Below are 26524 nucleotides of genomic sequence, written 5' to 3' on the forward strand. Positions count from 1 at the left end.
TAATCAAGAATGGGCCTAATGTATTTTTAGAAAACAGTTCTTCATTTGAATCTGAACCAGTAAATTTGCACAGCTAGACTACTAGATTAGGAAACTGCAATCTGTAATGCAGAGCCCATGTGTAATTCCATAGAGTGCACAGTGACCTCCTGTTGTCTGAGCTACAAAACTGTGGCTTGAAAAGATTAGATCAAAATTACACAATGGCAGGTGGAAGTACTTTTAAGTGATTTAACAAGAATGTAATATTTGGATATACTCTTGTAGACAGGGCCAAAATACTTGTGAAGTACTGAAATTAAATATGTTAATTAGCATATCCCTGTGTCAGAGAGGTACAGAGACAAAGGTGTGAGGAAAATAAGTAGTTTCCCAGTAATACTTACATTTTTTAACCTTAAATATTTTCACTGGAGTGGAGTGGCAAACATTTGAGAGATCTTTTTTTTTTAAATTTTTGGAAGGTTTATTATCTTAATCTGAACATGAATAATGTCTCACAGTAAAACAAAAGTTATAATTTCAAAATATTCAGGAAAACAACTATTTTAAAAAAATAATTAATCCTTATACATCCTTCCCCACTCAATGCATTCATCTATTCCCCATTCTTGTCAATAATACTGTTTGCTTTGGCTATTGTAATGCATATTGACTTCAAAATGGAATTTCAGAGCATGAAAAAGATACAGAATGATGTAAGTTGGTAAGAATGATATTATCAAGGATCTCAGAGAATGCCCCACATCCGGGACTTGGGGTGGGTGGGAAACTGGGTGGGGCTTCTCCCTCAATATCCCCCTTTACCTCAGATACATGATGGAAACAATATGGACATAATACTATTACCCACTTCCCTATACCCCCTGAACCTTTTTTTTTACCGTAATTAACTATGTAAAGATTGTCAACAAGAATACAATAAACAAAAAAGAGAGAGAGAAAAAAAGAATGATATTATGTGGGGAACAGGCAGGGTTGGCATTTGGCATAGCAGGTAAGGCACTGGTAGACATGCCTGTGTCCTGCCTTAGAGTGCATGGTTTGAGACCCAGCTCCTCTGTCACCAATACAGTTTTCTGACAGTACAAAATCTGGGAGAAAGCAGATAGTAGTTCCTGCCAACCATATGGGAGACCCGTGTTGAGCTCCTCTGGTTTCCTGGCTTTGGCCTCCTGCACTACTGGCTTTTGTAGGCATGTAGGGAATAGATCAGCAGATGCATTTCTCGCTGGCTCTAATCCTTTCAAAATAAAATGAAAATAAATAAAAATCTAAAAGATAGTTCAGCTTGGATATTTAAAAAAAATGATATTAAGAGGGATATTTAATCATTTGTAGTCACAAAGTAGGCCCACTTAATTGAAGAGGAGAAAATCAATGATCATTAAATTCTGCAAAGAATAATGTAGTATCATGATTTTTTTTTTTAAGATTTATTTGTATTACAAAGTCAGATATACAGAGAGGAGGAGAGACAGAGAGGAAGATCTTCCGTCCGATGAATCACTCCCCAAGTGAGCCGCAACGGGCCAGTGCTGTGCCAATCCGAAGGGGAACCAGGAACCTCTTGTGGGTCTCCCACGTGGGTGCAGGGTCCCAATGCATTGGGCCGTCCTCGACTGCCTTCCCAGGCCACAAGCAGGGAGCTGGATGGGAAGTGGAGCTGCCGGGACCAGAACTGGCGCCCATATGGGATCCCGGGGCGTTCAAGGCGAGGACGTTAGCCACTAGGCCATGCCGCCGGGCCCATATCATGATTTTTTTTAAGAAAAGATTTATTCATTTAACTTGAAAGAGGTACAGAGAGATTTTTTTCATCCACCAATTCACCCAAGTCAGAGCTGAACTGATCTGGAGCCACAACCCACGAGCTTTTTCTGGGTCTTCCATGTGCATGGGTGCAGGGGCCCTACATCTCGGGCCATCCTCCACTACTTTGCTAGGCCATTAGCAGGATGCTGAATTAGGAAGTGGAACAGTTGGGACTTAAACCGACACCGGTATAGGATGGCAGCATTGCAGTTGAGGAATTAGTCTGATGCACTATAAGTATCAAGGTATTTCAAGAGGCTTTAAAACGTGGGAAATCAAGAAAACCTTGAGGTTCAGTTACTCTGTTTTGGTTTGTGGGTATAGAAAGTGAAAGATGTATTTGCACTGTAATATAATTTTTGTCAAAAATTATCAGGCCCCCACCATGTGAGAACATGATTCCTTCTAAGAATTAGAACTTTATTGTGATTGTTACCTAAATTATGTTAAGTGTAACAAATTAACTTAATTTTTCAAGATAAATTCTAATGAAATAATTTTCTGCTGTTTAATTTTTAGTTGAAAGTAGATTCATTTCAAACAGATGTTAAAGTTGTTTCATTTCAAATAAATGTGTCTAGGTGACTTAACATGTTAGAAAGCTAATAGAGAGCTAAAAGCTGTGCAATTTACTGCCTACTCCACTGTTTACTGTTACATGTTGTTGCGCAAGTTACTTAACATTTTAACATTCACCTGCTTAAAGGGATAATAGTGTTCCCTAGTTTAAGGTGATTAAATGAATTAATCCATGTCAGATCACTTAGGACAGTGGTTGGCCACATAGAATACATTCAGGATAAGTTTGTGCTATATTAATTTTCTTCAGATAAAGATTTGAATTCCCCTTATTTTTGTTTTATTTTGTTTTGAGCTCAGTTTTTATTGAATTAGCCCAAGGACTTAAGATCCTTATTTTCAGTTTTCAGTATGTTATCAAAAAAAAAAAAAAAAAAAACCTAGAAATTAAGTAGAAGAAATGAAAAAAAAAAGTCATTCTGTCTGTGATGGAATAGTAATAAACAGTTTAAATAGTTTTGTTTTTTTTCTTTTTTTGAAAGATTCATAAGATTCATATGAAAGGTAGACTTAGAGAGAGATTGAGAAAGAGAGAAAGAAAGTGATTGATTTTCCATGTGCTGGTTCATTCCCCGAATGACTGCAGTAGCTATGACTGAATGAGGGTAACATCAGGAGTGAGGAGATCATATCTAGGTCTCCAAGTAGTTGGTTGGCAGGGTCCTAATCACTTGGACCATTTTCTGTGGCTTTCCCAGGATTGTGAGTATGGAGCTAAATCATATGGTGTATCTGTTTTGGAGGTGGTGGCTCCACTTACTGTGCCACACAGTGGCCTCTAGTTTTGTTTTCATCTGAAAAAAATTCAGGAGTGACCTATGCTCACTTTTTAAAATACATGTGTGTTTAATTACTATTTTAATGTTCTCAGGCACATATCTGGCTCAGACCTCTTTCTCAGTGCAAGTTACATCTATAACCATTATTGCGACTGCAAAGACCAACATTATTACCTTTCTGGGGACAAAATCAATGATGTCATCTGCCTTCCAGTGGATAGAGTGCCACGTGTTACACCAGTATTGGCCTGCCAGGACAGAGTACTCAGAGTTTTACAGGTTGTCATTGTTTGTGTTTTATAACTTTATATTTTTTAGGTAGATGAATATTGATCAGTGTTGTGTACTTGAGATAAATTGCTTTAGTGATGTCTATTTTAAGTGTGTTACATAAGTTTTTTTCTGGAAAAAAATTTTAATGATTGATTATTTTTACTTAAAGCAAGTATGTTGAGATCTTTTATAAGTTTTTAGGAGTCATATTTGGAAGGAAAAAACTGCTTTTCCCATCTCCATCTACAATTTCTGAATTTGTACAGTCAGAATGGAATATTCCTAGTCCAAAGAACTTTTCTGAGCTTTTACAGTTGTTTTGTTGGTCTTTTTTATTTAGCAGAAGTTGTGATTGTCTCTATCAGTTGCTTCCGGTCATTGTTACTAGTCACAGTAGTTAAGACTGTGTCTTCTCGAATCTGGCTCTCAGTAAAACATACACTCTGTGAAACCCTTAAAGGCTTTTCTTTTCTTTTTTCTTTTTTATTAATATAAAGAAAAGACCCTTGAAATTTAAATGCAAATAGCATGTGAAAATGGATTAATTGAGTTAAAAATTAGGCTGATAATGGTGCAAAGTCTAAATATGGATTTCACGCCTCTGCAGACCAGGTCACTCTGTGAAACTCTATAGAAAGATGGCTGTTTCTTGGCATGAGCCATTTTGTAGAAAGAAACATCCACTGATTCTGTGAGGTTTTTTCCCCTGTATGGGCAATTAGGTAATTTTGGGGATTCATTCTGTAGATATGAATAATTATTTTTTCCCTAACCTTATCTTTCAATTATGAGTTGTTGCACAGGCTTTTAAGCAGAGCTGGAATTAAAAGTTGATCTGACTGAATTCTAGGATTCTACTTTTTTGATAAGATGGGATCCATATTTTTTTTTTTTTTAAGATTTATTTATTTTGGGCCCCGCAGCGTGGCCTAGCGGCTAAAAGTCCTAGCCTTGAACGCGCCGGGATCCCATATGGACGCAGGTTTTTTTTACAGTGGGTGATTTTTTTTTTAAGATTTATTTATTTTTATTTACAAAGTCAGATATACAGAGAGGAGGAGAGACAGAGAGGAAGATCTTCCATCTGATGATTCACTCCCTAAGTGAGCACAACGGCCAGTGCTGCACCAATTCAAAGCCGGGAACCAGGAACTTCCTCCAGGTCTCTGACATGGGTGCAGGGTCCTAAGGCTTTGGGCCATCCTCAACTGCTTTCCCAGGCCACAGGCAGGGAGCTGGATGGGAAGTGCAGGTGCTGGGACCAGAACCGGTGCCCTTATGGGATCCTGGCGTGTTCAAGGCGAGGACTTTAGCCGTTAGACCACGCTGCTGGGCCCGGGATCCATAATGTTAAAAAAAAAGAAAAGAAAAAGAAAAAGAAAAAATTTGCCTCCAATAAAGATTGGTGGAAAGAGTTGAAATCTTCTACTTATGTATACTTTTTTTACTCTCTATCTACATTTTAGTCAATCTGTTTCTCAAGAGGTTGTATGTTTTAACAGATACTTGTGTATTTTATGTTTTTAGAGTTTTATATATATATCTTTGAGTTTTAAAATATTATCTTTAAAACAAAGCATTGTGGTTTTCATATGTCATAAAATATTTTAAACATTTAATAGTAAAAATAATAAATACAATAATAAAATAGTATACTATACTATCTACAGTTTTTTAAGTTATAGTTTATTGAATTTAAAACCATGGATACTTTTCTCCTGTGAGCATAAATACTGCTACCTTATTCTCTAATAGCTTCTCAAATACTGTGTACGAGGTAGCTAGCATTACAAGTGGCAAAGCTGGGGAAAACATGTTAAATAAATAATTTGTGAATTTTGGAAATTTCCAAAAGCAAGACCAGAACTTTTCTTAGGAAGTTACTTTGTGTTTGCTTCAAATGGTAAAACTCTTCAATAGGTCTTAAAGGGACAGAAGAAATAACTTGTTCCTGAAGAGTTTTGGTAAGAAGATTTACTTATGCCAAGTTTTTAGGCACACAGTATGTTTAAAAATAAAAAGTATTGAAGATGGAGAATATTGTAATTACTTTCTTCTTGGTCTTTTTATTTTATATGTATTTTATTTTCAAGGCTATTTATATATGTTTTATAACAGATACAAATTGATAATTATGACCTGCTTTTTTCCAACAGTTTTATGTTTTATACTAGGTGTTAGTAAGCATACTGTATTTTAATATTGATGTTATCTATGTTATTTTCATTTTTAAACTGTTTTAATTTATAAATGTTTCCTCTTTAGGGATCTGATGTGATGTATGAAATTGAAATTCCTGGCCCACCAACTGTTTTAGAACTATATAATGGAAATGGCGGTAATCATAATTTCATTTTTCCAACCAATGGTGTATTATAAAAATATTAGATGAAACAGAAAATTGTAGAATGAATGAATATAAACTGGAAAGGTAACACATTTTTTTGGATAAGTTGTCAGTAATCAGCAATAATGAGTTTTTAAAAATAAATTTTAGTTTCTTCACCTAAAATTATATGAGAAGTGTCTTATCTTGCCTGTGAATAAAGCGTTCTTTCAAAAGTTGTCTTTTATGATATTAAAAAATGAGTTTTCTAATGTGAAATCATTTTAATTTGAAGGAGATATTATGAACTATAGAATGGATATAATATGTTGACTTTCATTCTAAACAGGTAACTCAGGAGAAGATATTCTGTTTGGAACATCAGATGGAAAGCTTGGGCTTATTCAGATCACTGCATCCAAACCAGTACACAAATGGGAAATTAGAAATGAGAAAAAGAGGGGAGGTATGCTTTTGTTGTAGCTCAGATTCTGAAATTTCAACGCTTAGGAATAAAGTAAATTATTATCTGTCTTTTTTTTTTATTCACATGATATAGCTCATTTAAGAATTCAAGAGCCAATTCTGAATTTATCTACTGTCTTATGTTAGGTCTAGCATGTTATTGGCATACATTAACTGAGAAATGTCAATAATAATTTGGGATAAATAGGATTTTAAAAAGTAATATGCATCATTTTATATGAAAATCTGTTTTTTATGGTTTGGAATAGGGGACTAACTAGAGTGTGGGAGCACTTGTTACAAGGCAAAGAAAAAGTGCAATTGTAGGTCGGGGCAGGGAATATTTGTATTTCCTAAAGAATACATACCTACCTAGGAGGATTTATCCCTGAATTTGTAAGTGATAAGATGTCATTTATTGCTTCAACAAATACTTGTTAGGGAAGATAGTGTAAACAAATGAATATATAAATAGCTTTACTTGGTCACCTGAAAAAGATACAATAGGAAAATGTGTTAGTGAATAATAATTAAGGGATTTTTTGGGCTGCTTTTTACTGAGTGGTTAAAGAAAGTCTCTTGGAAGTGGTGGAAATTTGAACTAAAATCTAATTGATAAGAAAATATATTAGAAATGTAAGGATTTGGGAAGAATCTTTCTTGAAGAGGGGAAAAATGTGAAAAGGACTTGGTTCTTTTAAACAACAATAGGAAGATCAGTGTAGCTAAATGAATTAACCTGGTATGAAGTGAATTGGAAGAGGTAGGGTTCCTGGCTCCTGGCTTCTGATTGGCACAGCACCAGCCATTGCAGTCACTTGGGGAGTGAATCAGCAGATGGAAGATCTTCCTCTTTCTCTCTCCTCCTCTCTGCATATCTGACTGTCCATTAAAAATAATAAAATAAATCTTAAAAAAAATAAATCTTTTTAAAGAAGATTTATTTTATTATTTTCATTGGATATACAGATTTACAGAGAGGAGGAGAGTCAGAAAGGAAGATCTTCCATCTGCTGATTCACTCCCCAAGCAGCCCCAATGGCTGGAGCTGAACTGATCTAAAGTCAGGAGCTGAGAGCCTCTTCCAGGTCTCCCACACGGATACAGGGTCCCAAAGCTTTGTACTTTCCTCAACTGCTTTCCCAGGCCACAAGCAGGGAGCTGGATGAGAAGCGGAGCTGCCAGGATTAGAACCAGTGTCTATATGGGATCCTGGTGCATGCAGGGCGAGAACTTTAGCTGCTAGGCTACCATGCCATACCCTCAAAGTCATTTTTTATATCCTGAGTTCGTATATACTTCACTATAACTGTTAGTTTTTTAAAAATAATTGTTGTGTTTCTTTCTTAAAGGTATTTTGTGTATTGACAGCTTTGATATTTTGGGTGATGGTGTTAAAGATTTACTTGTTGGAAGAGATGATGGAATGGTGGAAGTCTATAGTTTTGATAATGCAAATGAACCTATTCTAAGATTTGATCAGGTAGGTTCATTATACTTCATATGATTCTAATTCAAATTATGGAGATGATTGATCGTTTGAATTATATGAAATGAAAATATGTTAAAATCTAGTTTTTGGTTTAAGTATAATTATTTTGATGTTCTAAAAATTTCTAGTATTTGAGTAATTGACTATTGTCTTCAAGCTGAGTAATAAGTTACTGTTTCATGACACTTAGAGATTATTATAAAGCTCAAAAGCATTAGACATTTTACCTTACTTTCTTATGTTTCAACACTTAATAAGAATAAAATTTGTATGTTTTGGTAACATAAATAAGTGTTTATTTAAAATAAAGCTTAGGAATGAACATATGGACAGTGTAGGAAGTATCCTTAAAGATGGAAAGGTAGCAGTGTACTTTAGCCACTGAAAAAGGCTGGCTGTGTAAAAAAAAATACTGGATAGAGGTACTCTTAGTTCACAGATTTTAATGTAATTAAACTCATTTATGCTAGGCTATAAAGATACAAGGGAAGCATTCTAATGTAAATGTAATCTTTCATTGTCACGAGCAGTATTCTTCAAACTAGGGCTTCCCCATCTTGTCTCATGAACGATCTTTTGAGACTTGTTTTTTGGAAAACAGAGTGAGGGAAATTGAGGGACAGGTAATGGATGTAAGGTAAGATACCATTTGAGAGGCCTGCTCTCATAATGGAGTGTCTGATTTTGAGTCCTGGCTCCACTTCTGAGTCCAGCTGTCTGCCAAGTTATTCCCTGAAAGGTTTTAGCAATGAGTCAATTAGCTATGTTCCTGTCACCCATATTGGAGACCCAAATTGGGTTCTGGGGTTCTGGCCTCAGCCTATTCCAGCCCTGGCGATCGTAGGCTTTTGGGGAATAAACCAGCAGGTGGAAAAGCTCTCTGTCTCTCTCCATCTCTGTCTTTCTCTCTCTCTGCCTTTTGAAGAAATAAAGATTAGTGCATGAAATATTTTTTAAAACGAAGATGCAATTAAAAGATAAGTTCTTTGAAAAAAAAAAGCCACAAAATATACAGACAGTATAGGGATAAAAATGTTACACAGTTTATTTTATAGATTGATTTCATATTTGTTAGTCTTTGATATAAAAAGTCATCCTGCTAAGAATGTAAATACTAGTTTAGGCTTAAAATAAATAAATTTACTTATTTATTTTATTTTATTTTATTTTATTTTATTTTATTTTATTTTATTTTATTTTATTTTATTTTATTTTTTTGACTTGTGAGGGAGAGTGGGCGGGGAGGGGGAAGAGGAAGGGCTGGAGGCCCAGGGCAGAACAATAGGGGCTGGCTGGAAGGCAAGGTCCCCCACCACCCCCTCCCCCTCCCATGGGCGGATGAGGGGGTGTGGAGGAAGAAGAAAAGGAGGAGGAGGAGGGAGGGGGACAGACACCCTGGGGCAATGGTGGGTGGGCAAGGGCACAGGCTGTGGCTGCCCCTGGTGGCTTCCTCTGCTGGTCTGGGCTAGGCTTAACATTTATAATAAACTTTGTTGATGTCTGCTGATTTTTCTTAATACCCTAGAGAAATTTTTTATGTTAGACCTCAGCTCTCTTTATGATTTCTATTCCAAATGCCAGCAATGAAATAATACTTACTCTGCAGAGTTTCACATTAAGAAATCCTATCTTTTCACTCTTTATGTATTTATTTTTTAATCGCAGAGATACTGCTTTCAGCTCATTCCTAGGCTTCAGATATGCTGCCTTTATCTTGAATGTTTTCCTTATCAGAAAACCTCTTATCTCACAGTCTGACTTGGTAGCTGGTTGGATTATCAGAAAGTTAAAGTGAGAATCATAGAAAGAAAACTATACATACCTTAAACTTTGTATTTTAACTTAGGGATATGCAGTTTGCCATTTACCTTTGTGGACTCCGCATCTGTGTAGTCAACAGACTGGATAAGAAATATGGAAAAGAAAAATTGAAGTGTATTGAACATAGACAGATATTTTTCTCGCTAGTCCTTCAACAATAAATATGGTGTAACAACTATTTACAGATGATTATATTTTATTTGGTATTATAAATAATTATAGATAATTTAAACCATGTAAAAGTATATGTGTAGGTTATATGCAGATATTATGCCATTTCATACATATCTGAACATCATAGATTTTGGTCATCTTTGGTATCCTCAGGTGATCCTGGTACCTGTCTCCTGATGAGAAAAAGGGATGACTATCCATTCCTTTGCCAATATCTTGAGGACTATATCTTTTTGTCAGTTTGTTGACCTTGAGTGTCACTCTGTATTTCTTCTTATTTAAACTTATCCATACTATATTTTAAAATATTTTAACAATAATTGTACATATGTATGGGCTGCAATATCACATTTCATTACCTGTATACAATGCGTATTGATCAAAATGAAATAATCAGCATTTCCTTTTCTTTGCTATTACTTTGTCATTGAAGAGTTGGAACTTCTATTTGTTCATACATTATACATTAGGTTATAGTGAACTATGTAGTCTTCCCCATTATGCTATGCAATAGTGGGAATTTACTTTTTTGTTTGATCTGTTTTGTTAGAATTGAATCTAACTCTGACTTGCTACACGTTATCTGTAGTGCCTATGATTCTCTCCTTGCTTGCTTGCTTCATTTATTTATTTATAATATCTATTTGAAAGGCAGAGAGACAAAGAGAAAAATAGAAAAATCTAGCCACTGGCTCCTTTTCCATATGCTTGTAGCAGCTAGGGCTGAGTCAGGACAAAACAAACGAGTGCAGAACTCAAACTGGGTCTCCCAAGAGTGATAGGATCCAAGTTCAGAGATATTCTTGGCACCTCCAAGGATGTACATTAGCAGGAAGCTGGAACTGGAAGCAGGGCTGAGACTTGAAAACAGGTATTCCATAATGAAATGTGGACATTCTGAAATGCGTCAACCGCTGTGCCAAATACCTGCCCCCAGGCTTGTGTTTTCATGATTACATGAGGACACTTCAAAAAGTTTACGAGAAAATAGAATTGAAAGGGGAGTTTTCTCACAAAAATGAACTTTAAAAACTACTTTCCATGAATTCTTGAAACAGTGTTTATTTAAAAGACGCAGAGAGGAAGAGACAGAGATGGAGACAGAAAGAGGCCACAAGAGTGAGGTTTGGGCCAGGCTAAGGCCTGGAGTTAGGAACTCCTTCCTGGTCTTCCACTTGGCAGGGGCAATCATCTGCTACCTTCCAGGCACACTAGCAGGAGTCTGGACTGAAAGTGGAGCTGTTGGGACTCTAACCAGTACTCTGAAATGCTAGTGTCACAAGTGACAGCTTAACCCTTTGTGCTGATGCTGGCCCCTCTCTGTGCACTCTTTGAAGGACTACATGTAACTTTTTTTTTTTTTTTAAAGATTTAGTCAGATATACTGAGAGGAGGAGAGACAGAGAGGAAGTGGAGCTGCCGGGATTAGAACCAGCGGCCATATGGGATCAAGGCGAGGACCTTAGCCACTAGGCCACGCTGCCGAGCCCTACATGTAACTTTTTAAAATGAGCTGAGTTAGCTAAAGCTGAAGCTCCAAAGCTTTTTAATAAGTGTGTTTAAAGCACAGGAGATAGATGATTTTCATTAAAATGTTTAACTTATAAATATTTCTGAGTATGTTAAAGATGATACTTTTAGGTGAAATAGTACAAACTATACTTAATGGTCACTTGATTAACCACTGAAAGTGAAAACATGCGTGATTAGTGGGCAAAGTATCCTTTTAAAATTCAGTTGATTTGCAATTAGTTGATTTCAGTAAATTTAAGAAGGGCCTAATTATGTTGTTATCACTAACAATGCTTTTGATAGTTGGTGATACTATGTTCATCACTTGGAGGATTTTTAGACAATCTAGTTAACTTATGTAACAAAACTTCCTCTGTAGAATGAAGGATTTGTGACTATTGTTATAATATAGGGGAAAGCAGTGGGGGAGTACGGGCATGGGCAGGGTGGAAGGGGAAATCCCTGAGCCTAAGGAATTGTATCAGGAAAAAAAAAAATCGTATGTTAAAAAACAAACTCCACAAAAATTTTATTCCTTTCAAAATATTTATATGACTGTAGTTAATCGGTGCTTACATTTGTAAAAATAAAAATTATGTTGAACCCAACTTTGTTCTAACACTATGTGCAATTAATTTTATAAGACCTAACTAATTCAAAAGGAAATGGAAAGTTCCTATTTATATCATTAGACATATTTCCTGTAGAACTTTACCTTTGTGATTATTATTTACCAAAGTTTATCTCAGACATTTATATATTGCTAACTATAATTACAACAACTTCTCATACATAGAGCTTTATAATCACAAGATAATTTATATATTTTTGGTTATAGAGAAATATAAAAAATACAGAAGAATTTCAAGCATATGAGTATTTTATATTAAGATAAAAGTATGTCAGAAAAGTGAGGTGAAAACAAAAGTTCAAGGAGAGAAAAGTAACAATGTAGAATTTCCAACTTATAACAAAAGATTATTTCTTCACTTTTTAAGTCAATCATTTGTGTGTGTGTGTGTTTGTGTGTGTGTGTGTGTCTGTATCTGTGTATGTTTGTTCTGGTATTTAGATTCTCTAGGTATGATTAAAAGATATTATAATTTTATTTAAAAATATTGCTTACAACTTCCAGAAACTTTATTCCTTATAGCTATTTAAAGTAGGAATGAAAAGTACAGAAATGTAAAATATGTAAGGTAAAGTTTTGTTCAGAATTACTTGTGGAAACATGAACAAAAGATTTTTTGAAGATTTCTTGTGTTTATGAAGTAACCAGGATACTTATTAAAATTGAGCTTTTTGCAAATTATAATAAGATCTTTGCTACTTGAGTCTCTGGGAAATAGCCTCAGGAAGAATTATGATAGCCTTTTTTGCAGGATAGCTTAGAGGTAGAGAGTAGCTGACATTTTGTTGATTGGTTTGATGTTTCTGTGCATTCCCTCTGTTGCCCCACTTGAAAATGCTTCTCATTCCTTCCTGCTAAGCATTACCTACCCGAATTTCCTTTCTGGTAGTCAGAACTTAATACCGTGTTGTTAATGCATTTCTTCAGAATTTAATAGAATTGATTGGAACATATCAGAGTGTAATACTGCCTTATAAGTTGTATTTTGTTATTATTTGAACATAAGCCAGGTTGTCCTGTAGTTTATTGCTTGCTTTCCAAAAAACTTAGAAGTCGGGTCACCTAGAATGCATGTTTGTTTTTTTTTTAAAGATTTATTTTTTATTACAAAGTTAGATATACAGAGAGAAGGAGAGACAGAGAGGAAGATCTTCCGTCCAATGATTCACTCCCCAAGTGAGCACAACGGCCAGTGCTGTGCCAATTCGAAGCCGGGAACCAGGAACCTCTTGTGGGTCTCCCACGTGGGTGCAGGGTCCCAATGCATTGGGCTGTCCTCGACTGCTTTCCCAGGCCACAAGCAGGGAGCTGGATGGGAAGTGGAGCTGCCGGGATTAGAACCTGCTCCCATATGGGATCCCGGGGCGCTTTCAAGGCAAGGACTTTAGCTGCCAGGCCACTGCGCCGGGCACTAGAATGCATGTTAAAAAAGATATTACTAGTTGATTTACATGAAACATGTTTTGGAACTATAGCTTGAAAGATGATATTGTAAACATTGAATCATCTGAAAATCATAGATTTTCTTAAAAGTAGCAAATTCTTAAAGGTTCCTTTTAGGTTGTCATTATGCACCTAAAACGGTATCTGGAGAAGACACATGAGAGATTATCAGTGGAGTTCAGATAATAGACAAAAATTACTGGCAGTTTTACTTGTAATTTTTAAAAATTTCTATTTATTTTTATTGGAAAGTCAGATATACAGAGAGGAGGAGAGACAGGGAGGAAGGTCTTCTGTTCTTTGACTCACTCCCCAAGCAGCCACAACAGCCAGAGCTGTACTGATCTGAAGCCAGGAGCCAGGAGCCTCCTCTGGGTCCCCCACGTGGATGCAGGGTCCTAAGGCTTTGGGCCATTCTCCAGTGCTTTTGCAGGCCACAGGAAGGGAGCTGGATTGAAAGTGGGGTTGCCAGGATTAGTACTGGCACCCATATGGGGTCCCGGTGCATGTAGGGTGAGGACTTTAGTTGCTAGGTTACCATGCCAGACCCGCTTATAATTTTTTTAAAGTATGTGTAAGTCAACTATTTATGCTAATTAGGCTTTAACAAAAACAATGCTTATTTGTAAGGCAGACAGAGGAGAGAGACGGAGAAAGAGAGAGAAATGTTTAATCTCTTGGTTCACTCCCAAAATGACCAAACTGACCGGAGGTGGGCCAAACCTAAGCCAAAAGCCAACAGTTTATTGCAGGTCTATACGGGGACAAGAAGTACCATTTTCTGACCTATTCCCAGATTAACTAGCAGAGAGCTCTGTGGGATGCTGCCATCACAGACAGGGACTTTAATCACCGTGCCGTAACTCTGGCTCCTTTTTGGATGATTTAACTAACTGGTACACACCAATACACTAGTCATTTTTAATCATCTTTCTCAAATTAAGAAATGTTGTAATTTTATTGCATTTGTTAAAGATGTTTGTCTTTCTGATCTCAGAGTCTACATGTAATAAATATTGAACAAGAGACAAAAGATAAATTTTGTAGCTTACTTTACTGTGAAGTATCTAAGTATTAATGAAATGGTTGGTCTTGAATTTATTCCAGATGTTTTCTGAAAGTGTCACATCTATCCAAGGCGGTTGTGTAGGGAAAGATGGTTATGATGAAATCGTGGTATCTACATATTCAGGTAAAATAAATGATAACTGTTGAAGACATTAGCAGTAGCAAAAATAATTTGGTTAATTGCTTTTTATCATTAATTAAAATTAAACATTTTTTTAAGGTTTTAATTTTATTTTTTGTTGGAAAGTCAGGTATACAGAGAGAAGGAGATACAAAGAGAAAGATCTTCGTTCTGCTGGTTCACTCCCCAAGTGGCGGTAATGGCTGGAGCTGAAGCCAGGAGCTTCTTCCATATCTCCCATGTGGGTACAGGGTCTCAAGGCTTTGGACCATCCTCCACTGCTTTCCCAGGCCACAAGCAGGGAGCTGGATGGGACGTGGAGCAGTGGGAAAAAAATCAACTGGTGCCCAAATGAGATCTCATTTGATGCAAGGGGAGAATATAGCCACTAGGCTATCACATTGGGCCCTAAAAAGTTTTTATTAGTAAGTCACTGGTAACCAATCACATAAGAAACTTCATTCGTTAGAAAATAGGAAAGAGGAGTAGGTTTTATTTTAATTTATGAAATAGTTAATGTTTGAATAATGCTTTGTTTTTTTTTTTTAAAGATTTATTCATTTTATTACAGCCAGATATACACAGAGGAGGAGAGACAGAGAGGAAGATCTTCCGTCCAATGATTCACTCCCCAAGTGAGCCGCAATGGGCCGGTGCTTGCTTATCCAAAGCCGGGAACCAGGAACCTCTTCCAGGTCTCCCACGCGGGTGCAGTGTCCCAATGCATTGGGCCGTCCTCAACTGCTTTCCCAGGCCACAAGCAGGGAGCTGGATGGGAAGTGGAGCTGCTGGGATTAGAACCTGCGCCCATATGGGATCCCGGGGCTTTCAAGGCGAGGACTTTAGCTGCTAGGCCATGCCGCCGGGCCCTGAATAATGCTTTGTAAGAGTGCTTATGTCTCAGTACCATTGATATCTTTTGCTTTAAAGAGAAGAGTACTGAAGTTGATAATAATCATTTAGAATTTAACTATGAGCTGGTTATTTTTGCATTCTCACAGTACTCATTTCAGAGTTTTAATTCCCATGTAATTTCCAAGTAATTTTTGAAAGATAACTCTTTTCTTTTTCCTTTTGATTGACAAGAGATAACTCTATCCCCAAATGTCTGCAACATCCCTGTCTAGGTTGGGCTTGAACCTGGGAGCAGACATCTTAATCCAGGTGAAGCTGGCAGGACTCAATTACTTGATTGATCACCGCTGCCTGTCAGGGCTTACATTGGCAGAAAGATGAAGTTAGGAGCCCGAGCTGGAAATTGAACCCATGCACTCCAGTGTAGAATGTGAGCATCTTAACCCATATGCTGTATGCTCACTGCTGGCAGTTCTTATTTGTTGGCTTTTTTGGAACTTGCTGGAATGTATTAACTTTATCATACTTGGAAAAATAATTTAGCGGCCAGCACTGTGATGTAGTGCCTGCCTGTGAAGCCAGCATCCCAGATGGTCTTCTGTTCAAGTCCTGGCTTCATCATTTCTGACCCTGCTTCCCGCTAATGTACCTGGGAAAGCAGTGGAGAATGGCCCAATGCTTGTGCCCCTTCCCTCACTCAGGAGACCCAGAGGAAGCTCCTTGCTCCTGGCTGCAGACCTGCCCAGTGCCAGCTGAGGTATCCACTGATGGAGTGAGCCAGCTAATGGAAGATCTCTTTCTTTAGCTCTTCTGTGTTTCTCTAACTTTGCCTTTCAAATAAATAAATAAATCATACAACATTTAAAATAAGTATTACAGTATTTAGGACAAAGAAAATAGCATCCCAAAATAGTTAGTTATGTCGTTAGGTTTGAATATTTTTCAGTTTTGATTATCTGAATAGTTCTAGGGCTGAGCAGGTTGCTGTTAGTTGACAAAACGCCATATATATTGGTACTTCTGCTATACAAAGTATAATACCTCTTTTTTAAACACTAGAACCACTAACCAATGCATGATTGTGATTCGTCTCTACAGGCTGGGTTACAGGTCTCACAACAGAACCCATTCAGAAGGAAAGTGGACCAGGAGAAGAAGTAAAAATAAATCAGGAGATGCAGAATAAAATTTCTTCTTTACGGTAGTTTGTTTTTGTTTGCTTTTTAGATTTCATCTCATGAATTATATGGTTATTGCTTTTTATTATTTATATATGTGCCATATTTTATTGGAAGAAATAATCACTTTTTAAATAAATAAATAAATGATTATCACTGTATTTTTTAATGTTCATGACCAAGGTGAGGGGATTGCAGACCCACGTGGGTAATAATCACTTTCTAAGGTGAGTGTTTTGGGCTGGCTTGTGGTGAAGTAGGTTAACACACTGCCTGGAACACTGGCATTTCATTTGGGTGCCATTTTGGATGCTGGCTGCTGCACTTCCAATCCAGCTCCCTGGTAACATGTCTGGGAATGCAGTGGAAGATGGCCGAAGTCCTTGGGACTCTATACCCATGTGGGAGACTGAAATGCAATTCTGGACTTCTGACTTTGGCCTAGCCCTGACCACTGTAGCCTCTTTGGGAGTGAACCAACAGTTGGAAAAATATCTATCTTGCTCTCTCTGTTTCTCTGTCCTTGTGTTCTTCAGCCACCTCCCATGTGACTTTTTCCTTTTAAATAAATGTAGTCTTTAAAAACAAAGTGAATATTTATGGACTTGAAAAGATTAGTATTAATATTTTGAAATCATAATACTTTTTCTGTATCTTAGTCTGTATTGACTTTCTTTGATCAAGAATTGTATTTTTCATTTATTTAGCTATATACAGTTATAGTATTGTTTTTTGCCAAGATTAGAGAAAAGGCAACGCAGATAACTGTTTTCTCATTAGCTCTTGTTCTCTGTTCCTGTGGACCCTTATGGATTTTTAATTTTTTAAAATTTGTTTTCTTACTGGAACTAAGTAATGTTGGGTCCTATCCTGCTCAACCTGACATACCCTGTGAAAAAGTACCCATGACTTATGCAAGGCTGTTTCATATAATGAAGTGGCAATTACTAGAACTTTCAATGATGGCTCTCCCTCCTTCATCCCTTGCTAAACCTGCTAGGTTAATGAGGGCTGATTTTTTTTTCTTTTTTTGATGATAATTGAATACTACAAAAACTTTTAAGGCAACAGATTCTTTAAGTACTACTAGTACAAGCCATTTCACCAATGCCACTGAGAAAGCAAGCTCTAAATGTTCATACATATAAGTGCAATAAATTTTTTTTAAGATATCCAGATTCTTGCAACCAGGCTAATGATGAGTTAGTGATTGTTTTCCACATCCCCAGTATAATGCCTTTTATTTACAACCAAATCTGCCCCATTCAGATTCCACTGCAATGTGACTCTGTTATGAACTTACTTCTGATTTATTTGCTCAACCCCTGAAATAGTGTTAGATACATAGGAATAAATACATAATATTTAGCAATAAGCATTAATTGAGTGGATAAATCTTCTGTGTTTATTGCACATATCCCTCCTAAGCCCCTTTCTATTCTTTTTACCCTATATTGGGGCTGGCTAAACTAAGCCTCATGTTATTCTGTTATTTACTTCAATTATATGTGAATTTTCCCTTTATCTTGAACTACACTAAGCAATGTCTGTGCAGTCCAGTCTCAGAATACTATTTCTTTTTTTTTTCTTTTTCTTTCATGATGAGGTTCCAAGCACAGGGATTCCTCTCTCCACTGCCCCATATTCTCCCTACTATTTTCCCCACCTATTTACAGTACTAAAGCCCTTCAACAACAGTTACAAGTCCAACATTCTGCTATTTAATGTCTCATGGCATTGGATGTATAGGTAATAATAGTCTAGTATCCCATTGTCAAGATATATATAACAGTTTCATTGGAGGTCCATCTTTTATTCAGGAGTAGAGATGCATACTGCAATGTATCTTCAGTTCCTGGTATGCTGATCTCTTTTACAGGATATATATTTTTTTCTTTTTTTATAAACATTTTATTATTATTATTATCATTTTATGATACAATTCCATAGGCTCCTGGCATTTCCCTTATCCCCTCCCCAATTCCCTCCCCCCCATCTAGTTCCTCTGTATCATTACTAAAATACAGTTCTTCATACACAGTCATATGTCCATCATTGCGGGCATGGACAATGACAGAGAGTCCAGCATCCTATTGTCAAGATATAGTGAACAGTTTCATTGTAAGTCCATCCTTGTCTGGAAGTAGAAATGCATACTACATCTGAATGTTAGTCTCCATTTCACAGCTCCTGTACATCCCCTCAAATGAAAAGTCATAATACAAAATCAACAATAGAAAGAAAAATAGAAATTTACAATGCCATGAAGTTAAATGACATGTTACTAGATATGACAGTCTCCATTATACAGCTACTATACATCCCCTTAAATGAAGAGCCACTAAACAAAATCAGCATCAGGGAGAAAAAAGAAATTAACAACACCATGAAGTTAAATACCATGCAACTAAATGATTAGCCTGTAGCTGAGGAAATGAAAATCAAGAACCTTCTTGAAGAAAATAATGCTACTGTATGATCTATTGTAACTGAGGAAGACATCGAGAAAATGGGGCACACAGAATTCATAAAACTCATTTTAAAGCTTCTGATCAAAAATGAGAAGCACATACAAGAGTTCAAAGAATTTAAGGAAGCAATAAAGCAAATCAAGGCTGATATAACAGAAATTAAGAACACAGTAGAGCAAATTAAAAGTACAATGGAGAGTCTCCAAAATAGGATGAAGCAAGCAGAAGAAAGAATCTCAGAATTGGAAAATATTTCCCATCATCAGGGGGAAGCAAACAAAAAGCTGGAAGCAGAGCTGGATTAGGCCAAAAAAAGTATTCAAGAATTGACAGGATATATTTTTAATTATATTTGCCTATATATCTATCTTGTATTTTGCATGAAAGTTGCCCTATATCAGAGAGAACATGTGACATTTGTGCTTTTGGAATTGGCTTATATCACTGAGCATATTGTTCTTTAGCTGGGACCATTTTTTTGCAAATTGTAGAATTTTATTCTTTTTGATGGCTGATTAGTATCTATAGAGTAGATGTACCCTAGTTTCTTTATCCATTTCTGTTTTGATCACGTCTGGGTTGTTTCCATGTTTTCGCTATTATGGATTGTGCTGCTATTAATATTGGGTTGCAGGTCACTTTTTAATGTGCAGATGTCACTTCCTTTGGATATATTCCCAGGAGTGGGATAGCTGGGTCATATGGTAGATCCACATTCAGTTGTCTGAGCACTCTCCATGCTGGCTTCCATAGTGGTTACACTAGCCTGCCTTCCCATCAACAGTGGAGGAGGCTATCTTTCTCCCTACATCCATGCCAACAGGTGTTAGTAGATTTGTGAAAGTAGACTAATCTCACTGGAGTTAGGTGAAACCTCAACATGGTTTTTATTTGTATTTGCCTAACAGATAGAGAGCCTGCGCTCACAATCCTTTTTCAACTATTAGTAGATCTTGGGGCCTCTAACTCATGACCCTGCTTATGGTCCCAAATTGTTAATGGTCTGCAGCTTCTTTATTCTGTCTCTTCCCCCTCCTGTTGCACATGCTTACTGACTTCATGTTTTGTTTCCTCTCATATGTTCTTCAGCCGTCTTATTTTTCTATTTTAATTAGTGTAGCTTCTCCTCCATAACCAGATTCATATATTGTAAATGATTATTTGCATCCTACCTTGATACTTACAACTCTGTTAATTTTTTTGATCTGGGAACAAGTGGATGTTTTAACTTTTGGGTTAAAGATAAATAATGTGAAATCATTTAGTCAGTGATAGGAGCAAAAATTTTGCTCTTATTGGTGTTATACTGTTAGCCAAAGTTATAGAGACAAGTTTTGCTAAAGTGTCTCAAATTTATGTAGACATTATGAGGATATCAAATATTTTTGTATTTATAGATGACAAGGTTGTATTTATGTTCTTATAGGAGTGAATTGGAACATCTTCAGTGTAAAGTATTGCAGGAAAGAGAGAACTATCAGAAGTCTTCTCAGTCAAGCAAAGCAAAATCAGTAGTGCCTTCGTTTAGTATAAATGACAAATTCACATTAAATAAAGATGATGCCAGCTACAGCCTTGTTTTAGAGGTACAGACTGCAATAGATAATGTCTTAATACAGGTAATCAAAATGTCTGATTTCTTGGCTTTATGATTAGAGCTATTTTGTAAACCAGTCACACACTAATTATTGTTGAACATTTCTAGTTTTACACAGTAATATTAAATATTAAGGCTGGTTAATCTTTCATTGGGTGGTCAGTTTGCATGTTAGATATTTGAATTTTATCTTAAATTTATCATATACTTAATAAACAACAGGTGAGTAGACATAAGGTCATGATATAAAGGGGAAAAGATCTAAAAGGTAATAGAAATTTTCTACTTTGGCCTCCCTCTGAGAGAATCTCAATAGAAACATAACTTAGAAAACTTCAATATTTAATATCTTCGTTAGAACTTTTTAAAAAAAGTCTCATAGCATTAGAATGACAGGTGATACTACAGCTTACTCATTAATTCAGTAACTTCTAGATAGGCCAGTAGACAAAATAGATCACCTCAAAGGGTGAAATTTGTAGAAATAATCATGTGTAATTCCATTATCAATATATGAATATGAATTTGCAAATATTGAGGAAATACAAAAAGATTGTAGTAAAATGAAAATAAAATGGAAAACATCAGAAAATGAAAAGCTATAACTTGGAGGAAGAAGATAAGGTTTCAGAAATGTGGTGGGCAGATCAGGTTATTAGTTAAAATTTGAAGGCTGAAAATTCTTTATGGTAATATTAGCTCATGGGCTGCTATATTGAACAACTCTAGGAATAGCATTTATACAGAATATGATGCATCAAGTTTCTCCTAAGAACATCCTCCTAAGGGAAGACCAAAGATTATTTTCTGTCCGTGTTACAGGTGAAATTAAAATCGATTAAAGGGAATTGATAAAATAGCCATTATTTACAGCCACTGGTATCTTTTTGGTACTGAAAAAATAGGAAGATTATGCTTTTAATGGGGATAGAAAGAAAAAGATATTCTATGACTTCCACTAATTCTATTTAGAAAAAAAATAGATGATTGTAAAATAATATTTTTTATTAAGTTTACTTGCTGGAAGTATATACTGTCCAGTATAAGTAAGAAAATTGATACTTTCAGATTGCAAGATGAATATGAAATAGAACCAAGGAGAACTAGTAGAGAAAACACATTTTATAAACACTTTCAGGTTTTCTCTCTGAACTTTTTTTTTTTTTTTTGGCGATAGAGTGATGTTCCAATAGATTTACTTGATGTGGATAAAAATTCTGCAGTTGTTAGCTTTAGTAGCTGTGATTCTGAGGTGAGTAAAAATATGAAAAATCTTCATGTTTTTATTTGTTATACTGTTTTGATTTAAGTGTATAAATGCTACAGGGATTTAATATTTTTTTTCTATAATCTTTTGTTTCATAAAATTTCCCTCAAAGTTGGCTTTAGTTTTCTTTCCCTGTCTTCAAATAATTCAGAAATTTGGATTCTGTCCTGCATGTCTTCTTTTTGTGGTCTGTTATGTCCAGCGAGTTACTACTTTATGTCAGTTCTATATCCTTGACTCTCATTCCCCATTTGGGCTTCATTCATGTTCTGTTGACCAGTCCTTGCCCTTCTTTTGTCTTGCCGGAACTGTTGGTTCTGTCAGTTTCTTTTTCTTCAGTCAAGCCTCTCTACTAGACAGGTTTTCTGTCTCAGTTAATTTTTCTTCACTGTAACTCAACTACTTGAGAACAGAAATTTTATAAAGAAAAGGAGTTTATTTTGGCTCCAGATGCAAAATGCAAGAATAGGTGGGTCTCCTTGGTTCAACTGTAGCAATGGTACTGTTGGCAGAATCCCAGTTTGGCACAGAGCATCACGTGATGAGACAGAAACTTGGGTACTTCTCTGTGTCTGGGTGGTGTTTATTATAATCACCAGAATTCACTTTATGGGTAACCTAATCCAATATAGTCACTTGCTAATTCTACATCTTTAATGAGCTTTTACCCTCTTAGTGCCATTAGCATAAAACTTTGGTAACTGAACTCCTGAGTTTGGTTGAAGGACAGATACTCAAACCATAGCATCTATCTAAACAGAAAATGTCACTGTATCATGTCTTCAAAACCTTTTAAATTTTCCTTATGTTCTGTTGAAAGTTAGTCTAGTTTCCTCATTCTGGCATATAAAAATTTTCGTGATGCAACTCTCCAATTTATCTCTCACCAACTGCTACCTCCTTTCTTAAGCACATTATTTCTGTCCAACTGAAGTTACTAGAATTTCTTGAAAATGCTATCGCATTCACACTTTATTGCATTTGAAAATGCTGTATTCGTTCACTCTTACTTCTAGGTTTTTCCTGGTTTGGGGAAACTCGATGAATACTTTCTTAACCTTTAACCAGTAGATATTTATTGAGTCCTTTCTAGGTGTAGAATGCTGTGATGAGATCACGTCAGTGCTTTTGAACATGCTTACTGTATTATTTCTCTTAGTACTAGTAGACTCAAAGGTAGATGTGCCTCATGAAGAGAATGGGAAGGTAAAAATAAGGCCTGGATTAGCTGCACTGGAGAAAGCAAGCCAGAAAAGGAGGAGATGGATGACTGCATTCCTCACTCCTCAACTCTCTTTGATCTGTAGCATTTTATCCAGAAATAGTTCAGTGCATTTGTTTTTAATTACATTATAATGTCCTTACTTTAATACTGATTAGTACTATTTATGAGTTAAAAAATTGAAATTAAAATATTTGAGTTTCTGCTTTCAAAATAGCATCTTTATTATTTCTTTGGTTATTCACTAGAGACAAGGTTCAAAAGTGCAGAGAAAATGAAATTAGATGATTATTATTTGCAGGGTGGAAGCAAACATTTAGCTAACAATGTGTTCAAGAAATTCATGGAAGGTGCATATTGGGGAGAATTACTTAACCCCCAGAGCTTCTGGGTTTTCATATGTTAAAACTTAGTAAAATATAGTGCTTAGAGTTGTTTGTAGCAATAAATGAGGACATGTGGGAAGCGCACCTAGCACAGATAATAAGTTACTCAAGCAAATGGCAATCGTTGTTATTGAAAGTGACGTTTCTCTTGCTGTAAAGATGAGTTCATCTTGTCTTGAACTTTGAATTCTTCCTAGTCAAACGACAACTTTCTGCTTGCCACTTATCGGTGCCAGGCAAATACCACAAGGCTGGAGCTCAAGGTAAGAAAATGTTAGAAATTATCTTCACTTGCATGTGTAAACATTATTTTTTTTCTCTTTATGTATCTTACAACAACATTATGTAAATTATTTGCATTGAATTTCCCCTTGCAGTGTGTCATTTTGGAGTCATGACTCCATTGGCCAGGTAGATCTTAATGCAGTCAAATCACTATCTCTGCTCTTTGATTTTTAAAGTTTTATCTATTTTTATTGCAAGGTCAGATATATATAGAGTTGAGGAGAGACAGAAAAGAAGATCTTCCGTCCAGTGTTTTACTTCCCAAGTGACTGCAATTGCCGGAGCTGCACCAATCTGAAGGCAGGAGCTAGGAGCAATTCTGGGTCAGCTGGATGGGAAGCAGGTCTGCTGGGATTAGAACCGGAGCCCATATAGGATCCTGGCGCATTCAAGGCGAGGACTTCAGCTGCTAGGCCACTGTGCAGGACCCGCTATCTCTGCTGTTTATGGTCAGTTAGTTTATTGTCTCTAAAAAAACAGAATTTAACATTTCTTCTAACAGAAATATTTTTCTAATTTTTTATGGAAAATTTTGAACATACATAAAAACAATCCCCATGCATTTTTCAGCTGACTTCAGCAAAGATCCACTCATAGTAAGCTTGTTTATACTATTACTCACCATCTGTAATTATTTTGAAGTGAATCCAAGATATTTAAAATTTCACTTGTAAATATTCAGTTTGTTTGTCAAAAAAACACTTTTTAACATAGCTGTAATGCTACAATCAGAACTAAGAAAAAGCAATACTCTCTTAATACTATCAGATATTTAGTGTTCAAATTCTAAAGAGGTTTAAAAAGTTTTTATTTTCAGTTTATTTGAAAGAGATAGAAAAATCTTATGTCCTGTATTTCACTCCCAAATGCCTACAGTAGGCAGGGCTGGACCAAGCCAAAGCCAAGAGCCTGGTACTCAGTTTGGGTTTCCCGTGTGGGTGGCAGGGACACAAGTACCAAAGGCATCATGTACTGCCTCCTGTAGTACACCTTAGGAAGACGCTAGATCGGGAAGGCAGTAGCTGGAACTGGAAGCACGAACTCTAATAAGGCAGGTGATGATTCAACCACTGAGCCAAGTGACCACCCCTGACTTCTGTGTTCACATTTTGATCCAATCAGGATCCCAGAAAACGAATCTAATTATTGACATTATTCTGGATATTTACTCCATATTTTCTTGCTGCCTGGATTTTGCTCATTTCATTCCAGTAACATCACTAATTGCTATTTATCCCAGAGGAAACTTCCTAAAATTTTCTTCAGCTATTTAGGAATATGATCATTTTTACAATAGAATATTCAGCTTAGCATATTAATCTAGTTATATTGTGAGTTTTTAAAAAAATTTTTTATATACTTACAATCGGTACCTTTTTTTCTTGGTGTTAATTATATTGTCAAACTAAAGGTTTTCTTTTTTCAAGAGATGGTGCTGGATCCGGCAGAATAACCTAGTGGCTAAATCCTCACCTTGCATCTGCCAGGATTCCATATGAGTGCTGGTTCATGTCCCAGCTGCTCCACTTCCCTTCCAGCTCCATGTTTGTGGCCTGGGAAAGCAGTGGACGATGGCCCAAGGCTTTGGGATAGTGAGGGAGACCTGGAAGAACTCCTGGCTCCTGGCTTCAGCTCAACTCGGCTCCAGCCATTGCAGCCACTTGGGGAAGTGAATCAGCGGATGGAAGATCTTTGGCCCTCCTTCTCTCTGTAAATCTGACTTTCCAATAAAAATAAATGAATCCTAAAAAAGAAAAAGATGCTGCTACATTTTTTTCACATCTAATTAAGAAAGGGTCTAATTAAATGCATTTTTCCCCTAAGTGGTTCAATTTATTCTACATTGGTTCTTTTAAGCATTTTGAAAACAAAAATTGAGAACCAAGATAATGTTGATTTCTGAAAGAATATACTTGAGCAAAAAAAAAAAAAAAAAAAAAAAAGACCAGAATGAGAACAAATCTAGAGCAAGGGTTTTTTTTTTTTTTTTTAAACAGGTACATGAATTAAAAATTTTAATTTTAAAATTCTGAAGAAAAAAATAAATGTCTAACAAGGGTCAAGAAAAAGTGAAGTAGAACTTTTCATAAAATCTGTTGTAACACCACCATGATAAAGATTGAAGGTTATTTTTAGGCCTAAATGAATATTCTATATAATAGAAGATTATATACAAATAGAGTTTTGCACACACTTATGGAAACTTAATGTATAATGTTTCTATTTAGAGGGAAATCATATTACATTGCTGTTTCTTCTTAAAAATTGGTGTTGAATTTATCTGGAAGCAAATTAAGTAATTCTTATGCCATTTTGAAATAAATTGAAATCATCTAGTTACTTAAAAGTATAATTATCCTCCCAAGAATAATTTATAATAATATGTATAGACAGCCTATGAAATGCTATTCAAAATACCAATGAAAAAGAAAGTAAGTAAAGGATGTGGTAGTGAATTCACAGAAGAGGGACTCCAAATAGGTAACAAAGATTTTTACCCCATTGTTAGAGAAATCCAAATTAAAACAACAAAAGAAATTTCTGCTTATCTGATGAGTTAGTAAAAAAAAAAATGTTAAGAAAGAACATTACTGTGTGACAGGACTGAGGAAAAGGACTGTCTCTACCATGGCTGATGGAAAAATAAAGTTTATAGCCATTTTGAAAAACAGATAAATAAATGATCAGCTCCATTTGGGGAATCTATTTAAGATTAAAAAAATTACAGAAATATACACTGCAGATATTATATATAACTAATTTC

The 26524-nt window shown here is 35.9% G+C and overlaps 1 protein-coding gene across 2 annotated transcripts in view; it reads left to right on the plus strand.

Annotated features, from left to right (window-relative positions):
* The window catches only part of BBS7 (Bardet-Biedl syndrome 7), a 51477-nt gene that overhangs the window by 6576 nt on the left and 18377 nt on the right, over positions 1-26524 (plus strand). For both annotated transcript variants that reach the window (XR_009245837.1, XM_058666897.1), the window contains exons 5-13: positions 3266-3452; positions 5712-5784; positions 6122-6238; positions 7590-7720; positions 14418-14502; positions 16453-16555; positions 20430-20622; positions 21778-21852; positions 23673-23738. Coding sequence is in view for 1 of the 2 variants with exons in the window: in XM_058666897.1 (XP_058522880.1) it covers positions 3266-3452; positions 5712-5784; positions 6122-6238; positions 7590-7720; positions 14418-14502; positions 16453-16555; positions 20430-20622; positions 21778-21852; positions 23673-23738 (1030 nt within the window). In the remaining variant the exon portion in view is untranslated. The remainder of the gene's footprint in view (positions 1-3265; positions 3453-5711; positions 5785-6121; positions 6239-7589; positions 7721-14417; positions 14503-16452; positions 16556-20429; positions 20623-21777; positions 21853-23672; positions 23739-26524) is intronic.

The sequence above is a fragment of the Ochotona princeps genome, chromosome 7 (assembly GCF_030435755.1).
Source record: "Ochotona princeps isolate mOchPri1 chromosome 7, mOchPri1.hap1, whole genome shotgun sequence".
Taxonomy (NCBI): Eukaryota; Metazoa; Chordata; class Mammalia; order Lagomorpha; family Ochotonidae; genus Ochotona; species Ochotona princeps.